At 36.0% G+C, this 17,970-nt stretch overlaps 1 protein-coding gene across 1 annotated transcript in view; it reads left to right on the plus strand.

The window, feature by feature from the left end:
• The window catches only part of ubr4 (ubiquitin protein ligase E3 component n-recognin 4), a 72,873-nt gene extending 55,550 nt beyond the window's left edge, over positions 1-17,323 (plus strand). The window contains exons 78-106 of the mRNA XM_073822608.1: positions 1,724-2,067; positions 2,160-2,250; positions 2,384-2,468; positions 2,555-2,682; positions 3,832-3,961; positions 4,047-4,204; positions 4,288-4,397; positions 4,500-4,641; positions 4,727-4,808; positions 4,883-5,056; positions 5,141-5,262; positions 5,345-5,542; positions 6,619-6,699; positions 6,782-6,869; positions 7,465-7,592; positions 7,675-7,782; positions 7,871-7,990; positions 8,079-8,269; positions 8,368-8,541; positions 9,835-9,934; positions 10,037-10,255; positions 10,347-10,460; positions 10,556-10,698; positions 13,020-13,145; positions 13,230-13,424; positions 13,501-13,725; positions 15,667-15,757; positions 15,846-16,008; positions 16,097-17,323. Of these exons, the coding sequence (XP_073678709.1) occupies positions 1,724-2,067; positions 2,160-2,250; positions 2,384-2,468; positions 2,555-2,682; positions 3,832-3,961; positions 4,047-4,204; positions 4,288-4,397; positions 4,500-4,641; positions 4,727-4,808; positions 4,883-5,056; positions 5,141-5,262; positions 5,345-5,542; positions 6,619-6,699; positions 6,782-6,869; positions 7,465-7,592; positions 7,675-7,782; positions 7,871-7,990; positions 8,079-8,269; positions 8,368-8,541; positions 9,835-9,934; positions 10,037-10,255; positions 10,347-10,460; positions 10,556-10,698; positions 13,020-13,145; positions 13,230-13,424; positions 13,501-13,725; positions 15,667-15,757; positions 15,846-16,008; positions 16,097-16,161 (4,095 nt within the window). The 3' untranslated portion in view covers positions 16,162-17,323. The remainder of the gene's footprint in view (positions 1-1,723; positions 2,068-2,159; positions 2,251-2,383; positions 2,469-2,554; positions 2,683-3,831; positions 3,962-4,046; positions 4,205-4,287; positions 4,398-4,499; positions 4,642-4,726; positions 4,809-4,882; positions 5,057-5,140; positions 5,263-5,344; positions 5,543-6,618; positions 6,700-6,781; positions 6,870-7,464; positions 7,593-7,674; positions 7,783-7,870; positions 7,991-8,078; positions 8,270-8,367; positions 8,542-9,834; positions 9,935-10,036; positions 10,256-10,346; positions 10,461-10,555; positions 10,699-13,019; positions 13,146-13,229; positions 13,425-13,500; positions 13,726-15,666; positions 15,758-15,845; positions 16,009-16,096) is intronic.
• The last annotated feature ends 647 nt before the right edge of the window (positions 17,324-17,970 follow it).

Here is a 17,970-nt window from a genome sequence, read left to right on the forward strand (position 1 = left end):
GAGCTTAAGGGGTTAAAACAGGTTTACATGTATGCAAGTTCAAAAAACACTTTAGTTTTCTCAAAAATTAGATTTAATTTTACCCCGTTTCTAAATGATTCGTAAACGAATCGTGTGAAGCAGTTCGAAGAATCAGTCTCTCTAAACCCCTCCTTTCAGTGAGCCCTCACCGCTGTGATTGGTCAGATGGTGCAGTCCTTTTGGATTGGTCTACCGCTTCAGCGCAAAACGAAACGCCCATTGGCATAACTGAATGACAGCTGTGGAGACCTGTCAATGCATAGAAAAGATAGCCTCGATTTTACCCTATCAATTCGAGCCGGAGTCTGACGATGAAACGGTTGAAGTGGCACATCGACAAGAAACTGTTTTGCAAGCACGACTGGAGCAGGACGTTTCTCAGTGGGTGTCATATTATAACTGTGGAAAGTGCTTGCAATTTGCTTTTGTAAGCGAACCGGGCACACCTCTACGTCGTGAACTTCAACACTGTAACGTACAACCCATAACACTGCGTTAAGCCATCGTTTATCATTACTTAAACTAATAAGGCAGACAGACAGTCAAGCTGCATCAATCACAATTTTTAGACTAAATTGCACTCACAGCTGAACAACAGAACTACAGAAACGCAAGTTAGCCGGTTACCAAGACATGTGCGGGGTTGTTACACACCATAACGTACACAAAGACGTATTTTGAACGATCGCTAGAAAATACAATCATCAATTATTAATCATACTTACAGGTAGCAGTTCAGAGGAGCAAGCCGGTCCAAATAAACTGGGCACTGATCCATTTTTTAAAACCAAGCGTTTGGTGAATCTCGCGTTGTAACGTTACTCCCCAAGATTGGAAAAACAGTCATCAGTAAAATGACGCGAACACAACACAAGATTGGCATTGGACTGCTGAGTTGTTGAAAAAATTAATGTTAACCACTCATTCTTGGTAGTTTCATCTTTCGGAAGGGCATATAAAACAAATTCACTCTCACAGCGCAGGGCGTCTTCTTGACATGATGTAATGTTAATCCACGTGAAAATGGTAGGCCTACTGTTTGTGGGCGGGCAAGTTGTTCGCGAAATTGAACGTGGGCGGACATTACGCAAATGTGTAGTTCGTGACGTGTGGCCGTTACAGAAAAAAGATTCGAATTGCTGACGACTCGTTTAGGCGAATGTGAGCCGACTCTTTTTTTTGTTAGACAAAAACTTCATTTATAGTGCACTGTCGGCATCACAACTTTGCAGATAGTTTATGTTCACATACAGCTACATGACACACTACATGAAATATCATATTTGAAAAGGCATAATAGGGGCACTTTAAGTAAATCATTTAGAATTATATTTTCCATTTAATTCGAATAAATATTTAATAAAAAAGCAAATACTTAAAAAAAATTAAATAAATTGTGGGGACGGTGTCACGGTGGAAAAGTGACCGGTGTTACGTCTTAAAACCGTCAACACCGTCTATCGTGGCAAGCCTAATCACAGGGGTTTTTTTGTATTTTGGATCATAAGAGACTTCTTTAAATAACATTAAAATCTTACTGATCACAAACTTTTGAACGGCAGTGTAATTATAAATGGTTTAATAATTAAATGTGTGTTGATAACATAATCAAGTTAAATAATGCTAATATTTAAGTAATATAATGATACTTAATTTTATTATAAAATGGTTGTTGTAAACTCTGTTTTCATTACTCGTTCAGAAAGTGCTTGCGTCACGTAAAGAGCTGTTGGAGTATGACTTGCAACAGCGGGAAGCTGCTACCAAATCGTCCCGCACCTCCACCCAACCCACCTTCACAGCTAGCCAGTATCGAGCCCTCTCCGTGCTGGGATGCGGATACACTTCCTCCACCAAATGTTACGGCTGTGCGTCCGCAGTTACAGGCCACTGCATCACTCTACTGCGTGCACTGGCAACCAACACTGCCATCAGGCAGATCCTGGTACTGCAAGGTCTCATCCGAGAACTGTTTGAATACAACCTGCGCCGTGGCACTGGAGCCATGAGGGAGGAGGTCCGCCAGCTTGTCTGTTTGCTTACCAGGTATATACACACAAATATGCAAATCTCTGAAGAGAATAGCTAATACTGTTTGTTTTACAAGATGTTAACTACTTATGTCAATGTATTTGCAGAGATCACCCAGAAGCCACACAACAGATGAATGACCTTATTATTGCCAAGGTGTCCGCTGCCCTCAAAGGTCACTGGGCCAACCCTGATCTGGTATTGAACTGTTTTCATTTAATTGTTCATTGTTTTCATCAATTACATAGTACATTTTAAAGATCACATGTAGCTATTGTTTTTGATGCATGTGGTGGTTTAGTTCTTGCAGCTGTTGTTTTCTCTCATTTAGGTCAGTAGTTTGCAGTATGAAATGCTGCTGCTTACAGACTCCATTGCTAAGGAAGGAGGATGCTGGGAGCTCAGACTTCGCTGTGGTAAGTCCTGTGGTGGATTTCCAGAGCTAAAAGCTGGAATTTGAATATCTGTGCTTCCTACTTATGCCTCTCTATTAATTTTTTAGCACTGAGTCTGTTCTTGATGGCGGTGAATATAAAGACCCCTGTGGTGGTGGAGAATATTACACTGATGTGCCTGAGGATCTTGCAGAAACTCATCAAACCTCCTGCCCCCACTAGCAAGAAAAACAAGGTACAACAGGCTCATAGTACTGATGATGTTTTAAAGACATTAGTTACGGATTTAATTGGGGCTGCCCTCCACTAAAGATTTTTCTAGTCGGCTGCATTAATGTTTTTAAAATTTATTAATAAACTAGTGCTTTCTTTGTTTTCAGCTTAAGAAATGAAGTCGGTGACACTAACTTATCTGTGCAGAAGTGATGCACCTTTATGCATGTTTCATACAGATGAGAAATCTTGTTTTCTATTTGAATTGGTTCATTTAAAGTAGACATTTCACACTTTATAGATATATTTTTCATGTCTGTAAGGCAAGTATACATGGAGTTTTGAAGTTTCGCGCTCAAGTTCACAGAGACCGGGGCTGCAGAAAGATTAACATTAGATTGAGCTGCCATGTAAAGTTACTACTACATACATCTTTCAGATGAAAAGCATTTGATGTCAATGAATGATAGCTGAGCGTTCGGATGTCCTGCCCCGTTGTACCATATTACCGCATAGACCAGCTGTTAAAGATCTGTCCGTCACAGACTGTGTGACTTTGCCACTTCCTGTAGAATTTGGACTGAATTTGGTCAACCAAGCCTCTACTTGTCGACTATTAGGGGGCAGCCGTCTTTTAGTTTCAATCTTCCTGCAAATCCTGCATCGAATTGTGCCTAGTTTTTCAAACAAATCTGCAGTAAAATGACGTGAACAAAGAACCAAGATCGTACTGGATTCTTCATTAAAATTAAAGTTCATCTACTCTTTATAACGTTGGGATCAGAAGAGAGTCAAAAACTGATTTTCCACAACTTGCACAGCTGCGTAAACCTGCATTTGCCTCTTATTTACCCACTCCATGTGCGAATCAGTGGGGCTAAACAGGCATTGATGGAGAAGCAGCCATTGATCTTCTGCGGAGGTTGTGTTTAGCCACACTATTATGCCATAAAGTAGCACATTCCACAATCTGACATTTTCGCAGATTGGCTTCAATTTATGCTGTTTTTAGACTGACGAGAAAGATTTGAGTTCTGAAACTTACGGGATGTTTTTATAGTACAACAACCTTTTATATGTCAAAAGATCAAGGGAATTTTGATTTCTCAGTTCATGACCCCTTTAATCAATACATATTGATGCACTTAACTTGACTTGTACTTTTTAACAGGACGCTGCCGTTGAATCCCTGACTACAGTCAAGCCATACAACAACGAGATCCATGCACAGGCCCAGCTCTGGCTCAAAAAAGACCCTAAGGCATCATATGAAGCCTGGAAAAAGTGCCTTCCTGCTAGATGTAAATACAGAAATTCTGCATCAGCAATATTATAGGCTTTTTGCATGAAACTTTTCAATTAATTTTGCTCTCTCATGTACAGCAGGTCAGGAAACTGTCTCTAAACCATTGAATAAGGCTGAGATCAGGAGGCAATACTTGATGGAGAAGTACATGTGGAAGTGGAAGCAGTTCATGAGGTCCAGATCAGAGGGCCTGTTCCCTCGCCTGCTCAAATTGGGTCATAACAACTGGCTGAGACAAGTACGTGCTCCCTCAAACAACTTTAGAGTGTCTGATTCATTTCTACTTAAATGTTCTCTAATGTAATCTGACTTTTTTCATAGGTGCTCTTCACCCCAGCCACCCAGGCAGCGAGACAGGCGGCTTGCACCATCGTTGAAGCTCTAACAACCATCCCCAGCCGCAAACAGCAAGTTCTAGACCTTCTAACAAGGTACATGTCACATGGATGAATAAAACAATTGTTTTGGACCAGGTTTATTCCAAATATAATGCAATTTCTTACTAGGCTGATGTTTTGTTGTTTGTTCTTTAGTTATCTGGATGAGCTGAGCATTGCAGGAGAGTGTGCTGCAGAGTATCTGGCTTTGTACCAGAAGCTCATCAAACCTGCTCACTGGAAGGTTTACCTGGCTGCCCGTGGTGTCCTACCATACATCGGCAACCTCATCACCAAGGTATTATCAGAAACTGTAGATACTATAGGGTTATATTGTAAGGATATGCCTTTCCGTTAACCCAAACTTGTTTGGTCTTTTTCAGGAAATTGCTCATCTTCTCGCCCTTGAAGAAGCCACACTAAGCACAGACTTACAGCAGGGATATGCCCTTAAGAGCTTGACAGGTGAATTTTAACTTTTGTGTCTCAACTTAGAGAACTCCCTGAGAGCTTGTGTAACAGTTTTTGGTCTCTCACAGGCTTACTGTCTTCATTCGTGGAGGTGGAGTCCATTAAGCGTCACTTTAAGAGTCGGTTGGTTGGCACGGTTCTTAACGGCTACCTGTGCTTGAGGAAGTTGGTGGTCCAGAGAACCAAACTGATTGATGAGACCCAAGACATGCTGCTGGAGATGTTGGAAGACATGACTACAGGTTCTAGCCATCACCTTCAGATCTTCTCCATGTTTCTGTGCTATTAGAAACCAAATCAGCTCAATGCTTTATCTTCTGTTGTAGGGACGGAGTCTGAGACCAAAGCATTCATGGCTGTGTGCATCGAAACTGCAAAGCGGTACAACCTGGATGACTATCGCACCCCTGTATTCATCTTCGAGAGGTTATGTAGCATCATTTATCCGGTAAGTAGACTTCAACCCATTGGCATTCGTGTAAAATAATGATTTTGGGAAAAACTAATTTCTCCGATCTGTGTCTATGAAGGAGGAAAATGAGGTGACAGAGTTCTTTGTTACGCTGGAGAAGGACCCACAGCAGGAGGACTTCCTGCAGGGCCGTATGCCAGGAAACCCATATAGCAGTAATGAACCAGGCATCGGCCCTCTTATGAGGGACATCAAGAACAAAATCTGCCAGGATTGCGATCTTGTGGCACTGCTGGAGGACGACAGCGGCATGGAGGTGTATAATCAGCACTATGTCCTAGGACATTTTCAAATTATTCACATTGCATTATTTGTATTTCTAAGTCATTTTTAAACCTTAATAAAGCAAAAGAAATGGGTATATTAATAGGGAACCCTAGGTATTAAGACTTAGTTTAGTTGGCTTAATTTAAATGATGTCTGTTACTGAAATATGTAGTAGAAAACACATGAAAGATTTGTTATTTTAAAAATCCACATTGTTTTATTCATATTTTGGACTATTGGGGGCGCTATTATTTCGATTACGTGAAATGGTTGCATTCGGTGAGCTACTGGCACGACCTATTGCTATTTTTACCCCAACACAACTCGGAAAATAGAATACTGTTGTGATGCCACATTGTGCTGCTTTTGGTTGTAATTTCAGTCAAAGCGCAGCGAGAAGCCATGTCTTTACTGCTTTCCTACCGATAAGAAGAGGAGAAAAGAATGGGAAGATGCCTGTGGATAAATAAAACTTTCTAAAGACCCGCAGCTTTGTTCTCTCCACTGTAGCCTTGGAGGATTTTAGTAGACCACAGCTACTGAAAGAGCTTACAAACGGCAGAGACAAGAAATGCTAGATGCCATCCTGGCAGGATGTAAACCTGCCGACGCTTGTCATGACGCCGCATCCACTGAAGGAGTTTCTCACATGGATTTCACTCCATATTCGTTTAGTCTCTTTGTGGGGAAAAATCGATGGTACAGCATTTGGTTTAAGCCTACGCTTGTATCCATCCTGAGTTGTGCTGCAGTAAAAGATAGTGCCAGTAGTGCAACCATTTCACATTATTGAAACAATGGCATCTCCCCATAGTCCAAAATATGTATAAAACTATGTGAATTTTTTAAAATAACATAATTATTTATGGCTATTTTACTACGTATTTCAGTAAGAGACATAATTTACGTTATATTAAGCCATACATGCATCTTACTACCTGGGGTTCCCTTCAAGGTTTTTAGGGTTGATTACACTAGCGTTCAAATGTTCAGGGTCAGTTTATAAAATAAAAATTTTAGTAAGGATTTATAATGCATGTTTTTAAACATGACTTTTCTTTGCAGCTCCTTGTGAATAACAAGATCATCAGTTTGGATCTGTCTGTTGCTGAGGTCTATAAGAAGGTTTGGTGCCCCACCAATGAGGTGAGCTAAAGAAAATAAGTAGGTACTTTATTTATTTTTACATATAAACCATGGTTTAAACACACCGTTTCTTGCAATAAAGGGTGAGCCAATGAGGATCATCTACAGAATGAGGGGTCTTCTGGGAGATGCAACAGAGGAGTTCATTGAGTCTTTGGACTCAACTACAGGTTTGTTTTACGTTGTGGGACTTTTTCCTAAAGACATAGTTCACCCAAAAATAAAAATTCTGTCATTACTTACCCTTATGTAATTCAAATCCATTAAGATCTTTGTTCATCTTCGGAACACAAATTAAGATATTTTTGATTAAATCTGAGAGCTTTCTGACCCTGCAATAACAGCGACACAGCTGACACTTTCAAGATCCAGAAAGGTAATAAGAACATCATTAAAATAGTCCATGTGACATCAGTGGTTCAACCGTAATTTAATAAAGCCGCGAGATTACCTTTTGTGTGCAAAGAAAACAAAAATAATGACTTTATTCAACAATCTCTTCTCTTTTGATGTCTCATGGACTATTTTAATGATATCTTTACAACCTTTCTGGGCCTTGAATGTTTCAGTTGCGTTGCTCTCTATGCAGCTCTCAGATTTCATCGAAATATCCTAATTTGTGTTCTCAAGATGAACAACATGAGGGTGATTAATAAATTACAGAATTTATTTTTGGGTGAACTATCTCTTTAATATTATTTTCAGTTTTTTCATATAGTTTATTCCATGTTTATCACTTCTAATTGGCGTTTTCTCTCTGTTCAGATGAAGAGGAGGATGATGAGGAGGTTTATAAGATGGCAGGAGTGATGGCACAGTGTGGAGGTCTGGAGTGCATGTTGAACAGGCTCTCTGGAATCAAAGATTTCAAACAGGGCAGGCACCTCCTCACAGTGAGTATGAAGTTCATCTCTCTAGTTCATCACACCCCTCAGAAACTGAAGAAAATTCTAATGATTGTCTTTTGTTTTATAGGTTCTCCTCAAGTTATTTAGTTACTGTGTTAAAGTGAAAATAAACAGACAGCAGCTGGTGAAACCAGAGATGAACACACTGAATGTTATGTTGGGCACGTTGAATCTGGTAAGTAACATACCAGAGAAATCTGCTGATGAGATATAATAATAAGTAATATTTAAGAGAAGATTTGTAATTTGACATTGTGTTTCAGGCCTTGGTGGCAGAGCAGGAGAGCAAGGATAGTGGAGGAGCATCCATAGCAGAGCAGGTTCTTAGTATTATGGAGATCATCCTGGATGAGGCCAATGCAGAGACTGTGTCTGAAGACAAGGTCAGCTAATCATTTTGATTTATGCATTGCATTTTACAACAAATAGAAGTGAGCCAGCTCAGGCCTCTCATTTGTGTTTCTCCTCCAGGGTAACCTGCTGCTTACGGGTGATAAGGACCAGCTGGTGATGCTGCTGGATCAGATCAACACTCTGTTTGTGCGCTCCAATCCCAGTGTCCTACAGGGGCTGCTCCGCATCATCCCTTACCTGTCCTTCGGTGAACTAGAGAAGATGCACATTCTGGTCGAGCGCTTTAAACCCTGCTGCAACTTCGACAAGTATGTTTGTTCATCTCTATAATCTAGAACTCTGATGTCTCTGTAACAATAGGGACATTTTGCTGCATTAAACACTGTTTGTTTTTTTTCATACACAGGTATGATGAGGAGCACAGTGCGGATGACAAGGTCTTCCTGGACTGTTTCTGTAAAATAGCTGCTGGAATCAAGAATAATAGTAATGGCCATCAACTGAAAGACCTCATCTTACAGAAGGGCATCACCCAGAGTGCTCTGGACTATATGAAGAAACATATCCCCTGTGCTAAGAAGTATGATATCTCATAATATTTATATATTTATAATATAATAATTGTAATATATTTTAATATAGTTCATTTTTATTTTTAATAAATACTGGTATATTTGTTTATATAATAAAGTAAATTTTATCGATATTCCAAAATACTTTTGTAAATATTATAAATTATATTTAGATACATATTACTTATTTAAATTAAATGAAATTTCAATTAATTTGTAATTAAATGTCATAATATATATATATATATATATATATATATATATATATATATATATAACATAACAATCAAAAATATTTTAATATTATGTTCCTTTTTATTTATAATAAATACTGTTATATGCATTTATATAGTATATCATCTTTTATCTATATCCCAAAATACTTTTGTAGATTTTGTAAATTACATTTAGATACGTTTATTTATTTAAATTAAATGGAATTTAAATTAATTTGTCATCATATGTCCATATATAGTAAGTATATTGTGTTTATTTATAATATAATATTTTAATATATTTTAATATAATGTTCATTTTTATTTATTATAAATATTGTCATGTAAATTTATATAATAAAGTATCTATCCATATCCCAAAATATTTTTTGTAGATATTATAAATTATATTTATATTTAATTAAAATAAATGTAAATACATTTGTCATAAAATAATAAGTATATTGTGTTTATTTATATATTTAAAAACATTACAATATAACAATGTAATATATTTTATAATTATGTTCATTTTTATTTATAATAAATACTGTTATATGTATTTATATTATGTAATTTAGTATATTTTATCCTTATCCCAAAATAGTTTTGGTAAAAATTATTATTTATTTAGATTATATTTAATTTAAATGTATTATTATTATTTAAATTATATTTAATTGAATGTATAACTTACTGGTATAATTTATAATTAATATATTTATTTATATTTATATTTATGCTTTATATTTTTTATAACTTAAAAAGGTAATTTATTTAATTACACTGTAGATAAAACATGTATAATTTATTATTATGTAATTATAATTTATTGTAAATATATTTAATAATATATATTTTATGATTAAAATATAATTTTTATTTATATTTATATTAAGTATTTTTTATCCATTAATACATTTAGTATATACATATTTATTATCTCTATTTTTTATGTATTAGATTTTGTTTCATATTTATTAGTTTGAAAATAAATAAGTTATTCACATTTTTAGATATAAAAACATTATCCAAAATCATTACTGCTATAAAGTGATTACCTAAACTATAAATATTATTTTGCAGCCTGGATGCAGACGTTTGGAAGAAGTTCCTTGCTCGACCAGCCCTTCCATTCATCCTTCGACTGCTGCGTGGTCTAGCCACCCACCACCCCCCTACACAGGTAACACTTTTATCAGCAGTTTGAGAAGTTTTTTTTATTTCATGTAGTATCCCTATACACAGACAACAGACATGAATTAACCTATCTCTTCTTCTCTTATAGATGCTAATCGGAACAGATTCAATAACTAATTTGCACAAGCTGGAGCAGGTGTCCAGTGACGAGGGTATCGGCACTTTAGCAGAAAATCTTCTGGAGGCACTAAGGGAACATGCAGAGGTTAACCTGAAGATCGACGCTGCCCGAAGGGAGACTAGAGCAGAGAAGAAACGCATGGCAATGGCGATGAGGCAGAAAGCTCTTGGCACACTGGGAATGACAGTGAGTTGGATATGTAGATAGAAGCTTAAAGTATAAACCAGAAAAAATTGACTTTGAATTCAAATCTTTCCATTTTGTCGCTTTGTTTCAGACCAATGAGAAGGGTCAGGTGGTGACCAAGACATCCCTGCTTAAACAGATGGAGGAGCTCATCGAAGAACCTGGGCTGACTTGCTGTATTTGTAGAGAGGGCTACAAGTTCCAGGTTTGTTTATCTATCAAGGACATTTTATTTAGCTGTGGATGTTAATGTTCAACCTCTTCAATGTCTGATCTTTGAACGTACTTTGTACCCCACAGCCTACCAAAGTTCTAGGCATCTACACATTTACAAAGCGTGTGCCCCTAGAGGAGTCAGAGAACAAACCCCGCAAGCAGCAGGGCTACAGCACTGTCTCACACTTTAACATAGTCCACTATGACTGTCACCTTGCTGCTGTCAGGTACGTGAAACTGCTGTGAATTCATCCGATACTCACCCTCAAGTTGTTCCAAAGCTGTTTGTGCCACTGAATAAAAAATGTAAAAATGTTATTGCAGCCTTTTGTCACAATTCAAACTTTTTTTCTCCCCAGAATTACATGATACAAACTCGCAATTCTTAATTTTTTCTCATAATTGTATGATACAAAATCAAAATTCTTACTTTTGTTTCTCAGAATTGCGTGATGCAAACTAGCAATTTTGATTTTTTTTGTCTCAAAATTGTGTGATAAACTTAATTCTGACTTTTCTCAGAATTGCGTGATACAGACTCGCAATTCTGATTTTTTTCTCAAAACTGCGTGATACAAACTCGCAATTCAGACTTTTTTCTCAGAATTACGTAATACAAACTCGCAATTCTGATTTTTTTCTCAAAACTGCGTGATACAAACTCGCAATTCAGACTTTTTTTCTCAGAATTGTGATATAAACTTGCAATTCAGACATTTTTTTTCTCAGAATTGTGATATAAACTTGCAATTCAGACATTTTTTTTCTCAGAATTGAGTCAAGTCACCTTTATTTATATAGCGCTTTCAACAATACAGAGCTATAAAAACTCACAATTCTGGCTTTTTTCCTCAGATTTCTGATAAACACTCAGTTATAAAGTAAGAATTGTGTGATACAAACTCACAATTCTTTTTTTTTTTCTCAGAATTGAAATAAACCCACAATCCTGACATTTTTTTTCTCGCCAATGCGAGTTTGTATCTCGCTATTTTGACACTTCTGAGAATCTCCCAATTCTGAAACTAATCTGACCCTTTTCTCAAAATTGCATGATACAAACTTGCAATTCAGACTTTTTTTTCTCAGAATTGTGATATAAACTTGCAATTCAGACTTTTTTTCTCAGAATTGTGATATAAACTTGCAGTTCAGACATTTTTTTCTCAGAATTGTGATATAAACTTGCAATTCAGACATTTTTTTTCTCAGAATTGAGTCAAGTCACCTTTATTTATATAGCGCTTTCAACAATACAGAGCTATAAAAACTCACAATTCTGGCTTTTTTCCTCAGATTTCTGATAAACACTCAGTTATAAAGTAAGAATTGTGTGATACAAACTCAAAATTCTTTTTTTTTTTCTCAGAATTGAAATAAACCCACAATCCTGACATTTTTTTTCTCAGAATTGAAATAAACTCACAATCCTCACATTTTTTTTTCTCAGAATTGAGATAAAAATGTGCAATTCTGACTTTTTTTCTCGCCAATGCGAGTTTGTATCTCGCTATTTTGACACTTCTGAGAATCTCCCAATTCTGAAACAAATCTGACCCTTTTCTCAAAATTGCATGATACAAACTCGCAATTCAGACTTTTTTTCTCAGAATTGAGTCAAGTCACCTTCATTTATATAGCGCTTTCAACAATACAGAGCTATAAAAACTCACAATTCTGGCTTTTTTCCTCAGATTTCTGATAAACACTCAGTTATAAAGTAAGAATTGTGTGATACAAACTCACAATTCTTTTTTTTTTCTCAGAATTGAAATAAACCCACAATCCTGACATTTTTTTTCTCAGAATTGAAATTAATTCACAATCCTCACATTTTTTTCTCAGAATTGAGATAAAAATGTGCAATTCTGACTTTTTTTCTCGCCAATGCGAGTTTGTATCTCGCTATTTTGACACTTCTGAGAATCTCCCAATTCTGAAACAAATCTGACCCTTTTCTCAAAATTGCATGATATAAACTCGCAATTCTGACATTTTTTCTCCTCACAATTAAGAGAGATAAGCTCACAATTTAGCCTTTTTTTCTCAAAATTGCCACTTTGTTTTATAATTGCTTCATTTTTGTATTGTGTACTACTTTACTTTTAATGTACAATCTTAGTTTGCTATGAAATAGCCTATTAAGCTGATGTGGCAATAAACATAAATCAAGTCTCAGAACTGCAAGTTTGCTTAGCAAATTTGATTTCATAACATGCAATTTAGAGTTTATGTCACACTTTTCTGACTTAATTTCTTAGAATTGCGAGATGTAAACTCCCAATTGCAAGAAAAAAGTCAGAATTGTGAGATAAAAAGTTGCAATTACCCGTTTTTATTTTTTATTCGGTGGCAGGCGTCCATAGTTGACGATAGCCATTGTCTTCCATAGTGTGGAAAAAAAATAGAAGTCAATGGCTACCATCAACTGTAAGTGATGGTGAATGAATGATGACAGATTTTTTTTTTTTTCGGATGATCTATTGCTTTAAGGAAGGTTTTATAATGTCACTTGTTTCCTAATTTTCTGTCTGTCCGTCTGGATCAGGCTTGCCAGAGGGCGTGAGGAATGGGACAGTGCCGCACTACAAAATGCCAACACAAAGTGCAATGGGCTCCTACCAGTATGGGGGCCACACGTACCCGAATCTGCCTTCGCCACCTGCCTGGCAAGGTACATCATGCTTGTAGCTTGTTTAAAGCTAAGACATACCCCTGAATATTTACAGTATTTTAAGCTTGTTTTGTACGGTTACAGGCACAACACATATCTGCAAGAGTGCACAGGGCAAAGGGAACCCACGTACCAGCTCAACATTCATGATACCAAGCTGCTTTTCCTGCGCTTTGCAATGGAGCAGTCCTTCAGCGTGGACACAGGGGGAGGAGGCCGTGAGAGCAACATCCACCTCATCCCTTACATCATTCACACCGTTCTCTACGTCCTCAACACGTACGTTTATCAAAAATCAGATTAGAATTCCAGTGCACTATGAGATTCTAAACATCATTTCTGAATTTCTCTTCAGGACAAGGGCCACGTCACGGGAGGAGAAGAATCTTCAGAGCTTCTTAGAGCAACCGTGTGAAAAGTGGGTAGAGACTTCGTACGAGGTGGATGGGCCGCACTATTTCACCATATTGGCCATGCACATCCTGCCACCCGAGCGCTGGAGTACTACACGTGTGGACTTCCTGCGTAGGCTGCTGGTCACTTCTCATGCCCGCAAAGTCTCACCAGGGGGTGCTAACAAGTAAGAAAACAAAGCATGACTGTGCATGTGTCTGAGCTTGAACATTAAAGAGCTTGTACAAGCGTGCGCTGTGCTTTACGTGCTGAGGGTGTCTATTTTTGGTTTTGGCAAATGTTTTGTGCTTACTCAAATTGCCTATGTTGGCTCGAAGCCTGTATTATGCCTGGAAGATTGATGCAAGATTATATCAGACATGGCTTGTGCTAGGTGTGTCAGATTATTTTAGGTTTCAGTATTACTGTTTGTAAAAACTTTCACTTTGAAAGTCACTACTGTGTTTCAGAAGATTTTTTTACTTATAATTATATCTTATTATTATTATTATACATTATATAATATCATGGTATAATTGTAAACAATACAATCTTCAGTCTTAAGTAGCATGGGTATATTTGTAGCAATAGCCAAAAATACATTGTATGGGTCAAAATTATTGATTTTTCTTTGCACCCTCAGATTCCAGATTTTCAAATAGTTGTATCTCTGCCGAATATTGTCCTATATTTTAAAAAATTGACCCTTATGACTGCTTTTGTGGTCCAGGTCACATAATTAATATAATTATTTATATTAACATTAATGCATGCATAGTGTATATGTGTTGGGGTCAACCGATATGTGTTTTTCAGGGCCGATGCCAATACCGATTATTACAAATCAAGTAGACCGATAACTGATATTATAAACCGATATATATGTCCGGTGTAAAAATGTAAATTAATGTCAAAATTAAGAATAACAAGGGCTGTGACAAAAACTTTCTTTAAATGCATTTTAATTTTAGCAGCAAATCGGTTTTGAAAATGACCGATGCTGATGACCATAAACATTCTTAATAGCGGCGCCAATAATCGGTTGACCCCTAGATGTGTGTGTGTGTGTGTGTGTATATTTATATTATAAATTGAATCATTTTAAAGTCTATTCTTGATTTTTTTTTTTTATTATTATTCTAATGAGTAATATAATTGCAGATTTGAACTTTTTAAACTTTTTATTCAAATTTAATTGATTTCCCATCAATTAAAAATGTGATTATTTATTTTTTATTATATATACTTTTATACATATACATTTAATAGTTTTATTAGGGCCCTATCAAATCTGTTGTATTTTTTCCCAAATTCCTTTTCTTTTTATTCTTTTTTTTTTTTCTGTTTTAAATGTTCTAGTTTCTGTTTTTTGTTTTTAGATTTTTTTGTACCTTTTCTAGTTGTAAAGCTTAAATAAAAAATAAAAAAATTAATCAAAAAGCATGTCTAATTAATTGAAATCATAAAACATACACAGTTTAACAACTATTTATTAAAAGTTTAACAAAATTCTATTTTTAATACCCTATAAAATCCTTTTTTTATCAAATTTAGCTTTTTTTAATCAAATTTAGTTTTTTCCATTAATTTTCTGGATTACATATGAATGGTTTCAATAAATTGTAATAATCAAAAGCATCTCAAACTATTTTTTTTATAATTTATTATTTTATTTATTTATTTTGAATATATACAACAGTATTTTTACATTTTTCTGCGTAATAATTTCTTGGATAAATATTCCTTTAAAAAAAGTTAATATTAAATGTATTAGTAGTAGTAGTAGTACTACTACTATCATTAGTACATTAAGTAATATATTTGTCACAATTTCTTCAAGTTAAACCATGCTTTTATTATGACAGGTTGATATGAAGTTCTTTATGACAGTAGTTTTTCCTCAAGAGAAATGGTGAAATGCTCATCGAGTGACTGTTAGAGCATTTCTAGAGATTGTTTGTATTCCTGTACTCATATATTGAGGCAGCAGAGGCTGATTTAAGTGTACTGACCTGCTTTTGATTTATTCATCTCAAATCTGGCAATTTCTGTGATATATTTAATGCCATTTGATTTGAATAATATCTGATAAATGATTTAATTGCATATTTGATTTTTATCATTTTAGGCTCACAGACAAAGCAGTGAAGGAGTATGCCGTTTACCGCTCACCGCTTCTCTTCTGGGGTCTGGTGGATCTAGTCTATGATATGTTCAGGGTATGAGAATGTGTCTTTTTTTGCTGTTTCTCACACTTGTGTCTACGTTTCCATGAAATCTCATTTTATCTGCCCATTCCCACAACAGAAAGTGCCCACCAGCAACACAGAGGGAGGCTGGTCCTTCTCGCTCGCAGAGTACATAAGGCACAATGACATGCCCATCTATGAGGCTTCAGAAAGAGTGTTGAGGGCTTTCCAGGATGAGCTCATGCCTGCTGAATCCTTCTCAGAGTTCCTGGATGTCGTAGGTCAGACATTTTTTAATAGACTTTCCTACCATTTACTGATTGTGTTGAGCTACAGTATATTAATCTCTTGTTCTGACTTTCTTTCCAGGTCTTCTGTCGGAAATTCCAGACCCTGACGCCTTCCTGCAGGACCTGTTGAACTCTGTGCCCTGATGGCACACATTTATGCACCTCACTTATGGACTGGTGACCGCTCTGTCCAGTGCAGGTGTTCCTTAAACACGGAGTCTGTCCGCTTCCCGGACACAGCTATTGGCAACTCCATAAGGACACCTTTCAATCGGGGCCCAGGCTCCCAAAACTTCTATCAGCTCGCATACACACTCATTCACCTCCACCTCTGCTCCTGATCTCCGCGTGGGTTCATTCAGTTATAACTCTCTCCTAAACAAGAAAGTGACGTGTAGCCTGACGAATTAATGCGCATTTATTCTACAATGGTTTTGTAACACCTAATACACACAAAAACACACCATGCCGTTTTGATCCGACGTGTTGCAGGTAATCTGGTTGGGAATTATTTGGTAAACGACCTTGATAGCTTTTATTTTTCCCTTTTTTGATTTTTGTTTATGATGTTTGTTTGGACTCAAATTGGCTAAGAGTTACAGATTCATCCAAGAACTAATCTCTTGTCGTCTTGTTCTATGTTTCTGGATTTTTTTTTTTTTTTTTTTTTTTTTTTGCAGTGGTGTTCTATGAATTGTTTGCAGTTTGTGAGAAAGGCAAGGCCTGACAGTGGTTCTGTGATGCGATGCAAATGTGTGACGCTGTGTAAATGGTTAAAGTGTGAGATGAAAGCTTGTTTAATGTGTTTTTCCCAAGAGATGGAAATACCTTCTGATTTGTAAAGGGTTTTACCTGCATCCACAATGAAACAAAGATAAAGAATAAAAAGGGCCTGCATATTTATTTTGGGAGCCTTTTTCCACTGTTTTTCTGGTTGGGTTTTTGTGTTTTGATCAAAATTACGATACTAAATTTATTTTTTCGTTTTGTCTTCCATGTGACCGTAATTCACACCGTAATAATATTCCGCAGATTAAAGATTTTCCCCAGAGCAAGTTGTGCCTCTGGTAAGCAAGGTGCCACTGAGAGAAGAGTCTCGGTGATTTTAAGTTTATTCTTACGATATAAACACACACCTGCTGGGTGTTATTGAGCTGAATGCATGGTGTGAAGTTTGTTTTAAAAAAAGAAAACAAGAAAAACCCAGTTAGTGTTTATTCGCCTATTCCCGCTGCTACAATGTTCAACTGTTGCTGAATGTCTGCTTTTTGAATTAGCTCAACTTAATAAAGGTGTAAGAATACCATATCTTGACTCACTGTGTCATCTAAACAGTGTTACTTAGTATTTATATACCATTAATATTTTTAGATTTTAAGTTTATTTCAGTTTATGTTCTAGTATGTCTTATGTAGTTTGTTTATAAGATATACTGAAGCAAAAATACAAAAAAAACAGCAATATTGTGAAATATTATTACAGTTTAAAATAATGGTTTTCTATTTTAATATATATTTTAAACAATTTATTCCTGTGATGCGAAGCTGAATTTTCTGCATCATTACTCCAGTCTTCAGTGTCACATGATCCTTCAGAAATCATTCTAATAATAATGCTGATTTGTTACTTTTATTATCAATGTTGGGCTGCTAAATATTTTTTGGAGTCTGTGATTCTTTTTCAGGATTCTTTGATGCATAAAAAGTCAAAAAGAACAGCATTTATTCAAAATAGAAATCTTTCTAACAATATAAGTCTGCTGTCAGTCACTTTTTATCAATTTAACACGTCCTTGGTGAATAAAAGTATTAATTTCTTTTTAAAAAAAGCAAGAAAAAAATGTACTAACCACAGACTTTTAAATGCAAGTTTGTAATGTTACAAGTAGTTCTGTTTTGAATAAATGCTGTTCTTTTTAACTTTTTGTTTATTAAAAAATCCTGAAAAAAGTAT

The sequence above is a fragment of the Garra rufa genome, chromosome 18, assembly GCF_049309525.1.
Source record: "Garra rufa chromosome 18, GarRuf1.0, whole genome shotgun sequence".
In the NCBI taxonomy this organism is placed as follows: domain Eukaryota; kingdom Metazoa; phylum Chordata; class Actinopteri; order Cypriniformes; family Cyprinidae; genus Garra; species Garra rufa.